Consider the following 18,066-nt stretch of genomic DNA (forward strand, 5'->3'; position numbering starts at 1 on the left):
AGGGGAGAGGGAAAGGGGGCTGCTTTGGGAGAGGGGTGTGCTGGGAGGCAGACAGCTTTGCTTGAGGGAGAGAAGACAGAAGGGGGGGCCACAGAGACAATCAGGGAGGAACTGGAGGGGGAGAGGGAAAAGTGGCTGCTTTGGGGGAGGGGTGTGCTGGAAGCAGACAGCTTTGCTTGGGGGGGAAGACAGAAGGGGGCCATGGAGAGACAGTCAGGGAGGAACTGGAGGGGGAGATGGAAAGGGGGTTGCTTTCTAGCACCCGTTAATGTAACGGGCTTAAACACTAGTATATTATATAGGATGGTATGCTCACTGGTAAGCCAGTATTCCTTGTAACAAACTGAACAGTCCTATCGGCTAGAAACTCCCTGCTCACTGTCAACCTCCAGGCCCACATCAAACATAGCACATGGCCAAATCAGACAAAGTAATAGAGAGAAATACAACAATAGATATAATTGATAGGGCAGGAGCCTGGATTCATCTGCTATGACAAAAGGAAAGAAAATTATCAGGTATGATACATAATTTTTACTTCCTTGTCGTCAGCAGCAGATGAATTCAGGGACAAATGGAATGTAGCAAAGCAGTCTTCTGTAGGACATAACCGAAAATATAACATTCAAAGGAGATACCACTCTACGCGGGCCGCATGGATCCAGTAGGACTGCCGTTACAGAAAAAGACTACCAAGAACATCCATCTGAAGGATCTCTACCCCTCAAGAAAGAAATGGTGTTAACAGCAAACATTTTAGCTCTATGAACCAAACACCGGAAACCAGGGAGACCCTAGAACTGGGATCTTCCGAGGAGCCAGCTGCTCCCCCTGAATCTAACCTGGAAAGACCAAGAAACTGTAACCTCAGGGAGCGAAAAAGAAGTGAGATGAATGCTTAATCACACCGCTATGTCCCAGCAGACATTGGCTGTGATCATTATAATTACCATCCTCATCTGAGGAAGCTACACTTCTCCCTCCATATTCGCGCTGGATGCGTTCCGGATATAGGCGCGAATAACTTTTCAATGTTATTGGTGATTTTCTGTAAAAGTCAGCGTTTTTACCATTAAAATCGTGAATGCAGTAGTGTACTAGGGGGATTTAAAAGAGCTCCTGAGCAGGAGGAAAGTACACACTGTTGAGTACAAGGTGGGCCGGCACCAACGATCGCCTCCCCGCCCCTTCCTTACCTTGGACACGATTAGTGGCTTCCCGTGCTCCAGGCCCCCTTTCAACATGAAGCCCCGCGGCACTCCCCCTTTCAGTTGCTCATGAATGCACTGGAAAGGGATGGCTCTGCTCTCCATTCTCTCCTCCAGACCGGCAGTGGGAGCCCCCCCAACCATGCTCTGCACTAATCCGTGGCCGGCTCCATTCACTGTCCGTTCCAATTTTACATACAGGACAAAGAAGAGGTGGGAGACATGCGCACATGCCTCCAGCAAGGATCGGGAGGCACTGACAGTGACCCGGAGCACCGAAGCCCTGTGACTGACAAGACACTGCAGCAATGGGCAGCCCGCGCCTGCCGAAATCCAGCCAATCATCTCGCAGTATACAGAGGGGGGGGTGTCCTCTGAGGGGTAATTGTTTTACTCTACCCTTCTCGCTCCCCCCCCCACGCACACACTCCCGAAAAATAACAAACACACAAAACACGAAATTCTCAGCGCAAGGAAGAAAGAAGGCAGAGCATGGAAGCAGCGATTTTCAGAATGATGTAATTTTGGGGGACAGAGTCAGCCGATGAAAAATCGTGAATAAATGAAACTGTGAATACGGAAACCGCGAATATGGAGGGAGAAGTATATATCCCCCCCCAGCCCAGACTCACACACTGGAACCAACCAGCTAACCCACAGCTACAATCCAGACTAGGTAGCAACAAAGGAGCAATAAACATACAAAGAATTCTAGTATGAATCTGTCAGCAGACACAGAAACCAGTACTCTCTCTAAGCTATGTGTCAGAATATACCTTGATAGTCAGAAAAAAATAAAGAGGCACACATGCCTAAAAGTTTGGTTGCTTTTTTTGCTTCACCTGCTGGGCAATACAAGCTCAAAAAGGTTTCCGTGAGCTCCCATGTCAAAGAAAAAAAATCAGAAGAAATGTTGAAAGAAGTTCTCAGTTCACCAGGATAGAGCGCGTTGCAACCACCATATTCATCAAGTCTAGGCACTGTATGTCACATAATTACTCAAATTTATGCTGGAAATCCCAGCTAGAGGCTGCAGCTTCCCTCATGGTGAGTACCACGCTTCCTGAATGCTGGTACGTTAGGAGTGCTGAGATTAGGGTATATTCAGCAATATTAAGTAAGTCATTAGATCCAAAGAGGCGGGGGAAAGACAGACGTTAACATACCCCGCTGCAGTAGAGTATAAGGGGGGGAAGGGAATTACCTTATTTTATTCTCCCTTCTGTTGCTCTCCAGTCCGTTTCGGGGCACGATATCCTTATCCTTCCACTCTGCTTTCCATGTGCTCCCGTAGGAAGGGTTTCACACCAAATGTTTGGCGCTGCTCTTGGCTTGCAACAGCACAGGAGGGCGTCCAGCGGCAAACACCCCCTGCCCTCCTTCCATCAATCAAGGCAAGGGTCCCCAGAAGAGGACGAAAAACAAATGGTTGCTGCTGTTTCAAACCGTGCGCCCAGAAGATAAAAGGCAGGAAACCCAGCACTGTAGTCCGCAGGAGAGCCCGAAGCCGAGGAAGGCACAAACCGCAGAGATAACAACCGTGTAAAGCAGAACATATTGCGCTCAAACAGGCCGCTAACTCTCTGGTGCACTCCTGCCAAAACTGCACCGACACTGAATAGGCTGCAGTTATATAGGAGTTGACAGGCCCGACAGAAAAACTCACAGGCAGGAAGGCAACGAGGGAGAGGTAGGGAGAAATAAATAACTTGTACCAGCAGTCTTGTGAACAGACACATACATTAGTCACACATTCAGGACCATCCAAAGAACACCACTAGCTGATTGCTAAAAATGAAAGTTTTCTTTACTATGCCATGCCTCCCAACCAATGCACTCTCTCTGAGTTTAGCCAATCCCCCCCCCTAAATGAGGAGGAAGAAAGGAGTACAGGGCAAATGCAGAGATGGATAGGGAACTGGCACCACCAGCTATACCCCAAAATTGGCACCTAAGAAGCTTAATTCCCTCATTCAACTAAGATAGCCAAACCAAAATAGGAGCCTTGTTGGGCATGCAGAGCAGAGCAGAAACCAGGAGCCACTGCATCCATCCGCAGACACAGAGAATACTGACTTACTAGTTAGAATACTATCCTATATACATAGGAGCCAACTTTTCAAAATAATTTGGGGTGCTGAAAAGCCCTGCTCCAGACCCCGCCTCCATAATAATAGTAGGCAGCACTAAACTACCCGCCCTGACTAGTAGTGACCCCCCCACACCTCCCCCTTACCTGAACATGGAGATGGACATCCTCACTGCAGCTGCTGCTGCGTTCTAAACTAGGCTCTGATTAGCCCAGACACCCCATGGGCGGGGCCTTAGGCATCCAGGCCAATCAGAGCCCTAGGAGCCTTTCTGGGGAGGGGCCTGAAGCTCTGATTGGCCCAAGTTGTTTAAGGCCCCTCCCACAGGAGGGGCCTTAAACTCCCTGGGCCAATCAGAGCCTCAAGCCCCCTCCCCGGTGCATCCCAAGATGCACCAGGGAGAGGAATACCCAGTTTAGATGACACAGCAGCAACTGCAGTAAGGATGACCATCTCTGTGTTCAGGTAAGGGGGAGGGGTGCGGAGGGTCACTACTAGTCAGGGCGGGTAGTTTAGTGCAGCAGAAGAGAGTGGGCATCTCTCCTGCTTCCGGGTAGGCGCATTTGGGTCAGGCCTGTAGGATTTTTTTATTATTGTTTTTTATTTAGTGCAGCAGGAGAGAGTAGGCATCTCTCCTGCTGCTGGGGAGTGGGGGGAGGGGAGGTGTGACCAGATCATGGTCAGATTGCAGTAGTTATTATTTCTTCTGCTGCCGGGGGGGTGATCGGGTCATGGTCGGGTTGGTTAGTGCAGCAAAAGAGAGTAGGCATCTCTCCTGAGGGAGGGTTAGAGGTGTTGTGATGCAGCAGTGAGAATGGGCATCTCTCCCTCTACATCAGAACACAGGCTTTGTAGCTGTCTCTGATACTGACTGGCATCCCTGGACCAGTTACTTTTTTAATCGCCAAAAGCAGACGCCGCTTTCTGAAAATGGCTTGGCATATTTTAAGAATCTACCAGAGGGCTCATTTCAATGTTGAAGAGCCAAGTGCATGTCAGTGTTGGAGACTGCTAAAGCCAGAGATAATCCGTTTGATAATCCATCGCTAAACTGCGTAAAAGGCTAAACTGCCGGAAAATAGTTTAGTGACAGTGTTAAAGTTTTGAGAATCTGGGCCTCAATCTGTATACTTTGAAGGAAAGGCGGGAGAGGGGAGATATGATAAGAGACATTTAAATACCTACATGATGAAAGTACGCATGAATCGAGTCTCTTTCATTTAAAAGGAAGCTCTGGAATGTGAGGGCATAGGATGAAGTTAAGAGGTGATACGCTCAGAAGAAATCTAAGGAAATACTTTTTTACAGAAAGGGAGGTAGATGTGTGGAACATTCTCCCAGAAGAGACTGTGTCTGAATTCAAGAAAGCCTGGGATAGGCACATGGGATCTCTTAGAGGAAGAGATAACGGTTACTATGGATGGGCAAACTGGAAGGGCCATTTGGCCTTTATCTGTCATCATGTTTCTATGTTTCAAATACAGGACTACAAATTAAAAGTACAAATATACACAAACGAAACCCTAAGATGCAGTACACCACCAGAAAAACAAATTAATTTCTTCCTGAACAGTGGTGCAAAATATAGACAGCAGATATAAATTCTCAAAACTGACATATTTCAATCATTAAATTCAAAATAAAATTATATTTCCTACATTTTTTGTCTGGTGAATTTATTTTTCTAATCATCTTTTCCCAGTCTCTGGTTGAACTTCCTTCTGTCTGTGCTCTTAACTGTGTTTCCAGGGCCTTCGTATCCATTTGCTGTTTTTCTATCCTACATCCATCTTTGGCATTACCTTTTAACATTCAACTTTCTTCCATTTTTCTGCTTTCTTCTCAAAATCTATCTACTTTTCCATTTATTTCTTCCTTCCATCCCTGTGCACCGCCATCTCTTCCCTTTCTCTCTCCCCTTCCCTTCCAACCCTGTGCACCATCATCTCTTCCCTTTCTCTCTCCCCTTCCCTTCCATCCCTGTGCATCTTCCTCCCTCTCCCCCTCCCCCTCCCATGGTCTGACATCTTTCTCCACTCCTTCCCACAGCCTCCTCCATGGTCTGACATCTTTCTCCACTCCTTCCCACAGCCTCCTCCACTCCTCCCCTCCCATCTGTTTCCTCCTGCTCTCATCTCTCTCCGCCCCCCTCCCCTACCCCTAGGTTAGCTTAAAACAGCTCCAGCGGGCCCCACAGTCTGGGCATCTCTTCCCTTCACCTTCCTGGTCTCCATTCAGTCTTCTTTATCAGAGGGACCCCAGTGCAGTAGCCATTCTCACAAATTGCCAGTGCTGTCCCGAAGCTTTCCCTCTGCCGCAATCTGCCCAGGCAGAAACAGGAAGTTGGGGAGGAGAAGGGCAGATCACAGCAGAGGGAAAGCTTCAGGGCAGCACAGACAGCATGTGAGAATGGCTGCCACGCTGGGTCCCCTCTGAATATGATACAATTTTATTTGAAACGTCCATGAGAATAAAAAGTCAAATTTCATCTAATAATAATAAACTTTTATTAATAATGACAGGAGTTGCCATTCAGCATATCACCAGAAATTGGAAAGATTACACCAGACTTAATTACACTTTCTGGTGGAATTCGTTATGCCATATATACAAAATGGAAAGAACAATTGCCATACAAAAAGGGAATTATAATAATTTCAAAAAAATTTGGGGGCCATTGATAACATATTGTAATGATTAGACACCTTTTTACACTAAAAGTATAATTATAATAATGGGAAAGGGGGGATATATTGCTATATTATTGGTTTAATTATTATTTTGAACACATTACACGAATGATATGTTTGATTTACAATAATTGTGGAAAGGGAGGGTGTGGGAGGGGCTTAAAATATGTATTATAATAATAATAGGAAAGAATTTCAAGTGATATATATTATTTAATTGATGTAATATTGTACACTTGATGTAAGATGAAAAAATAAATAAAGAAATGAAAAAATGAATAAAGAAAAGAGACTGTGAAGGTGATGGGAAGGGAGAGAGAGGGATAGAAGGGGAAGAGTTGCCTGGACAGCACGCCGGCCCTGGTCATATAAGGTCCCAAAAATATTGGGGGTGCTCAGGCACCCAATAGCAACCACAGAGCTGGCACCTTTGCCCATATATGACAAGAAATCAGTAAGCTTACTGGGGTTTAAAAAGGTTTTGGATAATTTCCTAAAAGAGAAGTCCATGGGCCATTATTGAGATGGCTTGGGGAAATCCATTGCTTAATCCTAGGATAAGCAGCATAGAATCTGTTTTGCTACTTGTGATCTAACTATGTGCTTGGGACCTGGGTTGGCCACTGTTGGAAACTGGATACTGGGCTTGATGGACCTTCAGTCTGTCCCAGTATGGCAATTCTTATGTTCTTATAAGAGCTCAGCTTGGTGCTCTCTATCTCCGCCTTCTGGTGGATGGACACAACCCACTTGTCTCTGGATTCATCTGCTGCTGCTAACAAGGAAGTCTACCTTTCTCCAAATCTGGTTTGCAGCTAACTACAAAAGACAAAATAGTAATTCTTATGTCTTTTAAGAACTTAAGAAAAAACCCCCAAGACAAAAACCTTTGCTATTCTAAGCACTAGAGCTGCTCTTTGAGCCGCTCTTTAAAGCTTTCAAACTCACACTGAGGGTGCTCCTTATCTTAAAAATTTAGATTTGAGGTTTATATATTTTTGGTGGAGTCTAGGGAGTTAACTTTCCTGCAATGTCCTAGGGCACACCCAACTTATATTTTGGTGTCTTTTAAGAACTTAAGACATTTCTAACAAAACAAAGAACAAGTGCTGTTATTCTGGAAATATTTTGGTCTTAGATGGCCACGTTTACCCATGTAGGACAAGGTACACTATTTTACAATTACAGTTATTTAAAGTAGAGAATGACACAGGGAAAAATTATATCTCCATCACTGCTCCATCCCCAGACCACCATCCCCTTCACCGCCCCATCCCCATAGCAACCATACAAACCTCAGTACTGCAATATTTAGTTTATTCCTTCCTTATAAATCAAAGTTCTGGCTGCTGAACTAGAGAAAGATGTTTGTTTATAAATTTTTATCAACACAACTATTATACTACTTTATCAAAAGCAAAAAAAAGGAAATAAATAGAAATTTTTTTTTCTACCTTTGTTGTCTGGTTTCTGCTTTCCTCATCTTTTTGAACCGCAAGGTAATGGCGGAATAGAAATCACAAATGTAATGTAATGTAATCTTCTCATTCAATTCCTTCCATCCACTGTGTGTCTTCTCTCAGCGTCTTCCATTTGCTCTGTTACTATGTGTCTCCCTTCACCCCCCCTCCCAATTGGTCTGGCACCCATCTTCTTCCCTCCGCTCCCTTCATAGTCTGGCATCTCTGTCTTCTGCCCACTCTTGTCTTCCCCATTTCCCTTCCAGCGTCTTCTGCTCACTCTTGTCTTCCCCATTTCCCTTCCAGCATCTTCTGCCCACTCGTCTTCCCCATTTCCCTTCCAGCGCCTTCTCCCCACCACCACTTCCCTCTCGCCACCTCACTGCCCTTCAGCACCTCCTCGCGCAGCCCGAGAATCCTCCTCGCTCTCCCTTACCTTTGCGGCGCGTTAGTAAAGTAAGTTACTCAAGTGTCATTCTCTAATTTAAAGCTTGAAATATTTAAACATCAGGTAACGGCAACCAGAAAACTTATTCTAAGAATCATTAACTTCATATTTTCCATTTTCTGGAAAAATCTTCCACTACTAAGTATTTATCAGGAAACCTCATTCTTAAAGGTCATTTAAAAAGATATTACAACCTATGAAGACTCCAGTTTTCTCTAAGACCAATTGCAAATACCATTTTTTTGCCATTAATGAGTGGTTCTAGCAGGATAAGAACTACAGAAGCCAAGATTCAGATCCTGTATCTCCCCCACTGATCCTTATCTGCCCTCTGTTGCCCTAGGTACCAACTTAAGATTCTAATCCTTCTCCGGGGAATTAACCTAACGTATCTGACAATTCAGTACAGGTTTGGAAAGGCAAATAATTAAATGCAAAAGCTACCTAATTTAAAATACTGTATATACTTGTGTATAGGTCACAAAATTTATGACTAATTTGAAAATTAAAAAGAGAAGAAGGTGACCTATAAGCAAACTGATCCATGGGTTCAGCACTTCCTTCCCCGTCTCAACTCCCGATCCCTCCCCTGATCAGCATCTTTTCCTCTTTCCCTTCCCCATGTGGCTGCTGTCTTCCATATCTTGTCCGGCACCTCCAAGGTGCTCTGCGCAGGCGTGGAGCCTTCCAGTAGAGGTCTGTGCTTAAGTGCAAATCAGGTCAAGGCATGAAGAACATATTATTCTGGTTTCTAGACTGGCAAAGCTGTTCATTTTAGCACTGGCCTACCAATCCTATACTGTTGTCTACATCTAGTTCTTTTATTTTGTATAGATGAGATTATAAAATGTCCATACTTAACCCAAAACTAGCCAATATTTTAACCCTATTACCCCCACTACTCTCAATATTAAAACTACTAATAGTTATAATCAATAAGTTTCAATATACTGCAAGACAAATGATAAATTACTTACCGTTACAACTGCCGGTGAATGGACAGCAAAACAGACAAAATTAAAGAGGAAAGAAAATTAAGTTAATGTATATAGATTTACAGAAACATTGACCCTCCCCCCTTTTGTCATAACAGAAGAACAATTTTTTAATATAAAAATTTTTACTAGTTTATCAATAATGAAATCCAGGGGAAAATTAAAACAGTTATACTCAGTGCACCATGTTTCTCAGATTACATCTTTAATTAAAAAAAAAACAAAACCTTAAATATAATTTATTTTAAATTTAAGTTCTTAAAAGCAATATCTCCCCTATTTCCTCTCTTAAATGCCAGAGCATGCAGCTCAGGCCACTTAGCCTATAATAGAGAAAATGTATATTATGATACAAGAGCTAACATTTACTAACAATAAGTACATAGGTACTGCAGTCTACCAGATCAGACTAAAAGTCCATCAAGCTAACTGGTCACTTGACAGTTCCACATTTGCAATGAGAGATGTAGGACACTGAACCAGTAAAATACGAAAACTCAAAGCAGAGGGGGGAAAAAAAACCCTGAGAAGCAGCTTTAAAAGGCATTACGTTGTAGGGGGGGGGTGCTGAAAACTTCTCAGCCCAACCAAGAAAGGAATGATGTGGAGCCATGAAACTTACATAATTCCACATATTCACCGCTAAGTTCAACACACTTGGTACATTGTATCTGAAGTTTCTGTAACCCTAACAAAAATACTCTGATGCCTGGTCACTAAAATATTGCTCCACTGCTGCAATCACCTCCAAATCACTCGAAAATTGTTGCTCTTTGAAACTCTTTTTAAGGTTCAGAAACAGAAAATTGTCAGATGGAGCAAAATCTGGTGAGTAGTTTGTATGGTCTATGCACTGTCACCCCAACTGCGTCAAAACATCCATCATTTTGCCAGCCTTGCGAGCAGTGTAGCACAGTGGTTAAAGCTACAGGGTTCAAACCCACTCTGCTCCTTGTGACCCTGGGCAAGTCACCTAATCCCCCCATTGCCCTAGGTACATTAGATAGACTGTGAGCCTGCCGGGACAGGCAGGAAAAAATGGTGAGAACCTGAATAAATTCATGTAAACTATTCTGAGCTCCCCTGGGAGAATGGCAAAGAAAATTGAATAAATGAATAAATAAATACATTTCCACAGCTTCCCACTCCTTTTTTCTTTCAATGCCTCTTTTTTTCAGTTCAAAAATGTTTTATTAAAGTTTTACAAAACCAGAACATAATGAACAAAACTTATGGTGCACACTAGTGATTACGCATGCACAAAACATACTGCATTATAAAAGTACTAGTCTTATAGCCCGTTACATTAATGGGTGCTAGAATATATGTGTGTGTGTCTGTCTTTAATTCTTTCTCTCTCTCTGTGTCTCCTTTGCGCTTTCTGTCTTTCTTTTTCCTTGGCTGTCCACCACCACCCCTTGCCTGCTCCCCCTGTCCATTCTCCCTTCCTTTTACCTACCCTGTCCTGCAGTAGGCCTCCCTTCCTTTTCCCCCCTGCTCTGGAGCACTGGGACACTGAATGGTACATCTTTATGTAAATACTTGAAACTTGATTTCTCATTCCCTGCAGCCCTCCCCTGTCTGTCCAGTCTAGTCTCTCTATTTTGTTCCCTTCACCTATTCCCTTCCTTCTACCTTGCAGATCTCTCTCTACCTCCTTCTTCCTCTCCCTAGCCCACAGTCGTCAGTTTGGTACTTCTCTGAAATATCCTGCTCGGATGCCGGTGGTACTGCTCCCCACCCGCCACACCCGCGCTCGGTCCTCCTTGTGGGGGGTGCAGCGGGGAACGCGGAAGTCATAAGGGCAGAGTGGGGGGGGGGGGAAGAGAAGGCTCCGAACGGGAGAGCTGGCGTCGGTTTGCATTTGTTCCTTTAGGCAGCCTCGGTCAGCATTAGGGTTTCACCGGCCGCCAGCGGTAGACATAAAACTTTCGCCTCAAGCCGCCGCAGCCTCCTCCCAGCAGCTGCCGCTCCGCACTGCCTTTGCACCGCCTTTCGCCTCGAGAGCAGGGAAGGCCAGACTGTAAGCTGCGCATGCGCACTTCCTAGCTACAGCTCACGGAAAACGGATGCATGCATAGGAAGTGCGCATGCGCGGCTTACCGTTTTATTATATTAGATACCGCATTATAAAAGTATACCGCATTAACTGTTTGGCCTCTTAGAAGATGGACATTACAACACCTTCCAGATCCCTAAACACTGTGGCCAAGATCTTTCCTGCTGACTTTTGGGTCTTGAATTTCTTTGGTCTTGAAGAACCTGAGTGCTGCCACTGCATGGACTGCTTTGTCTCAAGATCATAGTAGTGTAACCATGTTTCATCAACAATTGTGGTCAACAATTTCAGGAGCTGACACCGTTTGAGGCCTCCTAGACCTTGCTGCGTCTTCAGTCTCAAAATCTCCACTCTGAAAGTTTGCACATCACTTCTTCACTGTGGAGTATGATGGGCATTTGTCACTCAATGTTTACATCATACTTCATGAATTTCCTTTGGGAGTTTTCTTCTGCGGGAATAGGAACTGCAATTGGTTTGGAGTTCCACACAGGAAAATTCCACACACTTCGTTGACAAGGTTCAATCAATGATCTAAAACTATGAGCTCTATTTATCAAGGTGCGCTAGCGGGGTTAGCGCGTCGGACATTTAATCACGCACTAACCCCCGCGGAAAGCCAAAAAAACTAACGCCTCGTCAATGGAGGCATTAGCGACTAGCGCGGCAGGTGGTTTAACGCGCGTTAAACCCCTACTGCGCCTTGAAAAAAGAACCCCTATGTTAAAAACCACAGAATTATGATTCTACAGATTGGCCCTTTGCAAAATAAAATAACACTCTCTTCTACTACAGTGGCAAAATAACACTCAGAATTTAAGAAGTTGGTTGGGATGAGAACTTTTCGGTACCCCCTTGTATTCACACTTGTAGGTCAGTTGCGAATCATTCCTCTTCTCCTTTCTTTTGGCCTTCTCCAACAATGTTAGGCACAAGCAAAAAATATTTTAAAGTCAAAATGTAAGAATTCAAGAAAAGTTAATTCAAATAAAGGAGTGTTTGGCACGGTGGTTGAAGCTACAGCCTCAGCACCCTGGGGTTGTGGGTTCAAACCCCGCGCTGCTCCTTGTGACCCTGGGCAAGTCACTTAATCCTCCATAGCTCCAGGTACGTTAGATAGATTGTGAGCTCACCGGGACAGATAGGGAAAATGCTTGAGTACCTGATTGTAAAACCGTTTAGAAAACCTTGATAGGCGGTCTATAAAATCCTAATAAACTTACTTGTTCTACAAAAAGGATATGCGTTCCAAGCTTTCTCATGGAAAACCAAGGAGCCTTCTGGAGCAAACATTCGCACAAACCCAGGAACTTTACTGCAAAGAGCAAGAAAGTGAAATGTTTTATATTATTCTTTTAAAAGATATACACTATAAATGTTTGCAACCAAACACCACGGGCCAGATTCTTTAAATGGTGCCGTAAGTTAGGCAGCGGTAGACACCATACCGCTGCCTAACTTAAGTGGTTTTAATTGTCGTGGCAAAAACTCATTAAAAAAAACAAAACAGGTTCTGGTAGATGCCTACAAAGGTAGGTGTCATAACCACATCTAAGGAGGCTAAGAGTGACTAAGTAGGCGTGATTAGGGGGCGAAGATGACCTTAGCTGCCATTAGATGCGATTGTCAAACGAACTTAGGCATCTGCAATGTAGGTCAGTAAAACTCTGGCCTACATTGCAAACACCTAAGTTTTCTGGTAGGCGTCATTAGCTGTGATTCTTTAAACAGCACCTAAGCATGAGGGACACTCAGCCAGCCCCATTTTTGTAGGTGGCTGCCAATTTAGACGTTTACAGAATCTGGCCCTATGTGCAGCCAATAAAAATCTGCAGATGCTTGAACAAGTGCTTGAGATGATTCTCTTTATTATATAAACAGCAATGGAGAACCTTTTTTGGTTTTCTAACCGTGTCCTATCACCAGGAGCTCATCATTGAAGCTTTATTTTCTTTCAAAAATTGCATCTCTGATAAGGCAATGACACCAAGGCAACATCACTGGGATTGCATTTCCATTTTGAGAATATTTGCTTTTGTCTGCACCTTCTCTAAGGCCTAGATTCACTAAACTCACCGATCGTGTCCCGACCAGTTTGCGATCGATCCCCGACCCGATTCACTAACCTTCTGCCCGATCAATCTCCCACCCGATCTGATCCGCCCATGCAAATGAGGGGAAATGGCATGCATAAGTAGGAAGCCATCGGCTCACTAAGCAGAAGAAACACTGATTGGGTTTGCCAATCCAAAATGAAGCGACTGCTGAGGACCAGTCGCTTACTGTCCTTGCCAACTCTCCTGCTCTCTGCCGCCCTGAAATCCCAGTTATCGAGGGTACAAAACAACCATCAAAATAAAAAAATAGAACTGTACATATGCATACGAACTCCCTTTTTATATATTCTACAAAAAGCAAAGTGCGAGCACGTGGTTTTAACCCACGGGTTTAAAGCGTGTTCTGTTCCATAATCTGGCTGCACAAAGCGTGTTCTGTTCCTTAATCTGGCTGCACAAATTGAAATGATTCCTTTTAAAATGTCCACTCGTAGGCCCAGCAAGTAAACTGCAGCCACCCCGCCCTCTTTATTTTGACTTCGCTTGTGCGATGAGCAAGTGCATACACAAATCGCATCTACAACCAACAAGGATAATCTGCGCTTTAGGGCGTGCATCCGATCAGATCATTTGCATGAAGAATCTGTAGTGAATCAGTCGCTTGGCAAAACTCGGCCAAAAATTGCCCAACAACGATCCAGAACGATGAGTTTGGTGAATCTAGGGCAAAGTCTTATTTGACAAAATTACTATTGGGACATAAGAGACGACAGCAAGTAAGGACAATCGGTCTACCCAGTAGTACTGGCACAGCTTTCAACAATGGTGGTCAACTGTCTGTAGAATGTTGTTCATTATTCAAGCCATTTTCTCATCTTTCTAAAAAGTTCAACTTCCAGAAACTTCCTCTTACTAATAATTCTGGCAGATTTTCCCCCACTAAGAGTATGTTTTCATTTCTTCCACTTTTATTCTTAGAGAGTTGGGATGTGTAAACCCTGATCGTGTGATTTCTCTTAAGCTTAGCCCTGCCATGTGGAATCAGTTAACATTACTAGAACCTAGGAGGAGGGAAAAATACTGAGCATGCCTCCAACATTCCAGAAGGAATTAAAGGCAGGAAGCTGAAATAATGCTTTACTCACACACTGGTCATTATGGTGGCTTATTTCATATGGTCAGTAATCCTGAAGTACATAGGGTCTTGTAAGTACTATTTTAAAATATAGCATGTAATTACTTTGGTTTCTTGTATCAGATTTTTCTGATAGCTTATGAAAGAAACTTTTAAAATCACAACTGAATGGGGTCGATTCCCACTGCAGCTCCCATCACTTAACCCTCCATGTCCCAGGAACCAAAAAAAGCCTCGTAAACCCACTAGGAACAATGGAAATACAGTACCTCGATGTAATGTGTAATACATAAACACTTTGGTTGTGCCAAAGAAATGCATTATATCAAGAATCTAAGTTAACAAGGAATTTCTGAACTAGTTGATATGACATATAAACACAAAATGAAATGGTCAGCTTCTAACCAAATGTAGATGCAATTCATAAGCTGAACTAACGATCTTGTAAATTCAAATATATTTGCTTGTTTAGGACTGAAGGACCTTTTTGCCCTAGTCCGGTCCTCGAGAGCCGGAGCCAGGTCAGGTTTTCAGGATATATCCCATGCTGGAAACCTAGGGACATCCCTCCCCTTTAGAATCACTGAGCTCTGGAATAACCTTACATCCCCTCTCCGAAACTCGAGCTCCCTCCAACTCTTCCGAAAGCATCCGAAAACTTGGCTCTTCTCAAAAATGTAACACCTCCCCCCTCTCTGGTACCCTAATACCCTCTATATCTTCTTTACACTTAATCCTATAATCCTCCTTTGGAGTTCCTTTCTTTCTTAGCCCTGTAACCCGTGCCGAGCTCTACGATTGCGGAGAAGATGCGGTATACAAACCTAAGGTTTAGTTTAGGATATCCACAATAAATATGCATGAGATAGATTTTGCATCTCAAGGAGGCAGTGCATGCAAATCCATCTCATACATATTCATTGTGGATATCCTGAAAACCTGACCTGGCTCTGGCTCTAGAGGACCGGAATTGCCTCCCCTGCCCTAGATAGAAAGGCACTTTAGTGAGGGTTCTACAATTAATATATGGTTCAGACATTTAATTTGGCCTGATTTTTCTCTAAGTCACGTGTTGAAGTAACCAAAATTTCTGAAAGATCTTGAAAGGAGAACCAAAAGGTACTAAATGGATTGCTGTATGAGATCCTAGTTTCACTGCTCATCTTGATAAATGTTGTTTGGATTTTTTTTTAGTCACCCCATTACTGGACATGTTTCTATTTACAATGTAAAAAGGGTTGATTGATGGGAGCCAGAATCACTCTGCTCCTCAAAAAGAAGAAAATCTAGAAATGCAAAACAGGCCATGCCTACTTTATCATCCATTACAATGCTATACATACTCTGTTATGGATTGGGCAGATAGTAGATTTTAATGGCAGCTTTAGACTTTTTGCTCTTAACAGACTGCCTAACCCATGAACGGGGCCATGCGATTATCCCCCCCCCCCCTCTTCCTTTTATGTTGACAACAATGTTGCTATGGACGGATGATTCTTTACTTTGATTTAGGGTTATATCACCAAGTGATGATTTAACAAGAGAACCTCTAACTAAATCAGAGAAGTATCTGTTGATACAAATTCTTTTAAGGATACTTGATCTTATTCTGGTACAAGTGATGATTTAGCCATTTATTAAGAACATAAGAACATAAGCAGTGCCTCCGCCGGGTCAGACCATAGGTCCATCCTGCCCGGCAGTCCGCTCCCGCGGCGCCCCAAACAGGTCACGACCTGTCTGAATCACCAGAAGGGGCTCCCTTGCCACCTTGGTTTCTCATTGAAGTCCTATCTTCCCATCGTAGTCCTAACCCTCCGGTCTTGCACATGCACGACCTGTTGGGTTTCTATACTTATTACCTGGTTAGCTTTCTATACCTGTGTTACATCTCTCAGTAACACAGGTATAGAAACCTCTCTCAGTATCCCACGATCCCTTTATCCCTCAGGAATCCGTCCAATCCCTGTTTGAATCCCTGTACCGTACTCTGCCTGATCACTTCCTCCGGTAGCGCATTCCAAGTGTCCACGACCCTTTGGGTGAAAAAAAACTTCCTTGCATTTGTTTTGAACCTATCTCCCTTCAGTTTCTCCGAATGCCCCCTCGTACTTGTTGTCCCCTTCAGTCTGAAGAATCTGTCCCTATCCACCCTCTCTATGCCCCTCATGATCTTGAAGATCTCTATCATATCTCCCCTGAGCCTCCTTTTCTCCAGAGAGAAGAGCCCCAGCCTATCCAACCTCTCGGCGTATGGGCAGTGTTCCAGCCCTTTTACCAGTTTCGTTGCTCTCCTTTGGACTCTCTCAAGTACCGCCATGTCCTTCTTGAGGTGTGGCGACCAATACTGAACGCAGTATTCCAGATGTGGACGCACCATCGCTCGATACAATGGCATGATGACTTCCCGCGTCCTGGTTGTTATGCCCCTCTTTATGATGCCCAGCATCCTGTTGGCTTTTTTCGAGGCTGCTGCGCACTGTGCAGATGGCTTCAGTGATGCATCCACCAGCACACCCAAGTCTCTCTCAAATCTGCTGTCTCCCAACAATGCCCCCCCCAATTTGTAGTTGAACAACGGGTTCTTTTTCCCTATATGCATGACCTTGCATTTTTCCACGTTAAAGCGCATTTGCCATTTGTTTGCCCAGTCTTCCAGCTTGTCCAGGTCCCTTTGCAGGTCCTCACACTCCTCCCTTGACCTAACTCTACCGCACAGTTTGGTATCGTCTGCAAATTTTATAACCTCGCACTTTGCCTCCTTTTCCAGGTCATTGATAAATATGTTGAAGAGTAACGGCCCCAGCACCGATCCCTGTGGCACACCGCTCGTGACTCCCCGCCAGTCAGAATATTGGCCCTTCACTCCGACCCTCTGCAGTCTACCCAACAACCAGTGCTTGATCCATCTGTGCACATCCCCTCCCACCCCATGGTTCCACAGCTTCCTAAGCAGCTTTTCATGTGGCACCTTGTCGAAAGCCTTTTGAAAATCGAGGTAAATGATGTCTATGGGTTCCCCATTGTCCACCCGACTGCTTATTCCCTCAAAGAAATACAGAAGGTTCGTTAGGCACGACCTTCCCTTACAGAATCCGTGCTGGCTTGTTCTTAGTAGGCCATTCCTCTCGATGTGCTCGCAAATGCTGTCCTTGATCATAGCTTCCACCATCTTCCCTATAATTGAAGTCAGGCTCACCAGCCTGTAGTTCCCGGGGTCACCCCTCGATCCCTTCTTGAAGATAGGTATGACATTCGCCAATTTCCAGTCCTCTGGTACCTCACCAGTTTTCAAGGATAGGTTGCAAACATGCTGGATTGTGCCCGCTATTTCTTGTCTTAGTTCCTTCAGAACCCTTGGGTGGATCCCGTCCGGGCCCGGTGATTTACCGCATTTTAACCTGTCTATCTGTTTGAGGACATCCTCCTTACTTACCTCTATGTGCTCCAATTTTTCGGCCTGTTCCCCACTCATGAGCTCCTCTGAGTCCGGTATATTAGATGTGTCTTCGCTCGTGAAAACCGACGAGAAGAACGTGTTCAACCTCTCAGCTACCTCTTTATCCTCCTTAATCACTCCCTTCCTATCCCCATCGTCCAACGGCCCCACCTCCTCTCTCGCTGGTCGCTTCCCCTTTACGTAACTGAAGAATGCCTTGAAGTTTTTCGCCTCCCTGGCCAGCCCCTCTTCGTATTCCCCTTTCGCTTTTCTAACCTCTTGGTGGCATTCCTTTTGGCATTTCCTGTGCGCCTGGTGATTTTCCTCCGTTGGGTCCTTTTTCCATCTCCGGAAGGATACTTTTTTGTCATTTATTGCCCTCTTTACTTCAGTTGACATCCAAACCGGGTCCTTTGATCGCTTGTTCTTGCAGCCTTTCCTGAAACTGGGAACGTACATTCTTTGTGCTTCCTGCAGGGTGTCCC

The 18,066-nt window shown here is 44.4% G+C and overlaps 1 protein-coding gene across 3 annotated transcripts in view; it reads right to left on the reverse strand.

The window, feature by feature from the left end:
• PITPNB (phosphatidylinositol transfer protein beta) overlaps positions 1-18,066 on the reverse strand; it is a 184,911-nt gene that overhangs the window by 118,933 nt on the left and 47,912 nt on the right. For all 3 annotated transcript variants that reach the window (XR_004540391.1, XM_033955457.1, XM_033955456.1), the window contains exons 4-5: positions 12,174-12,265; positions 8,874-8,881 (exon numbers count right to left, since the gene is read on the reverse strand). Coding sequence is in view for 2 of the 3 variants with exons in the window: in XM_033955457.1 (XP_033811348.1) it covers positions 8,874-8,881; positions 12,174-12,265 (100 nt within the window). In the remaining variant the exon portion in view is untranslated. The remainder of the gene's footprint in view (positions 1-8,873; positions 8,882-12,173; positions 12,266-18,066) is intronic.

This window comes from Geotrypetes seraphini, chromosome 8, assembly GCF_902459505.1.
Source record: "Geotrypetes seraphini chromosome 8, aGeoSer1.1, whole genome shotgun sequence".
Lineage (NCBI taxonomy): Eukaryota > Metazoa > Chordata > Amphibia > Gymnophiona > Dermophiidae > Geotrypetes > Geotrypetes seraphini.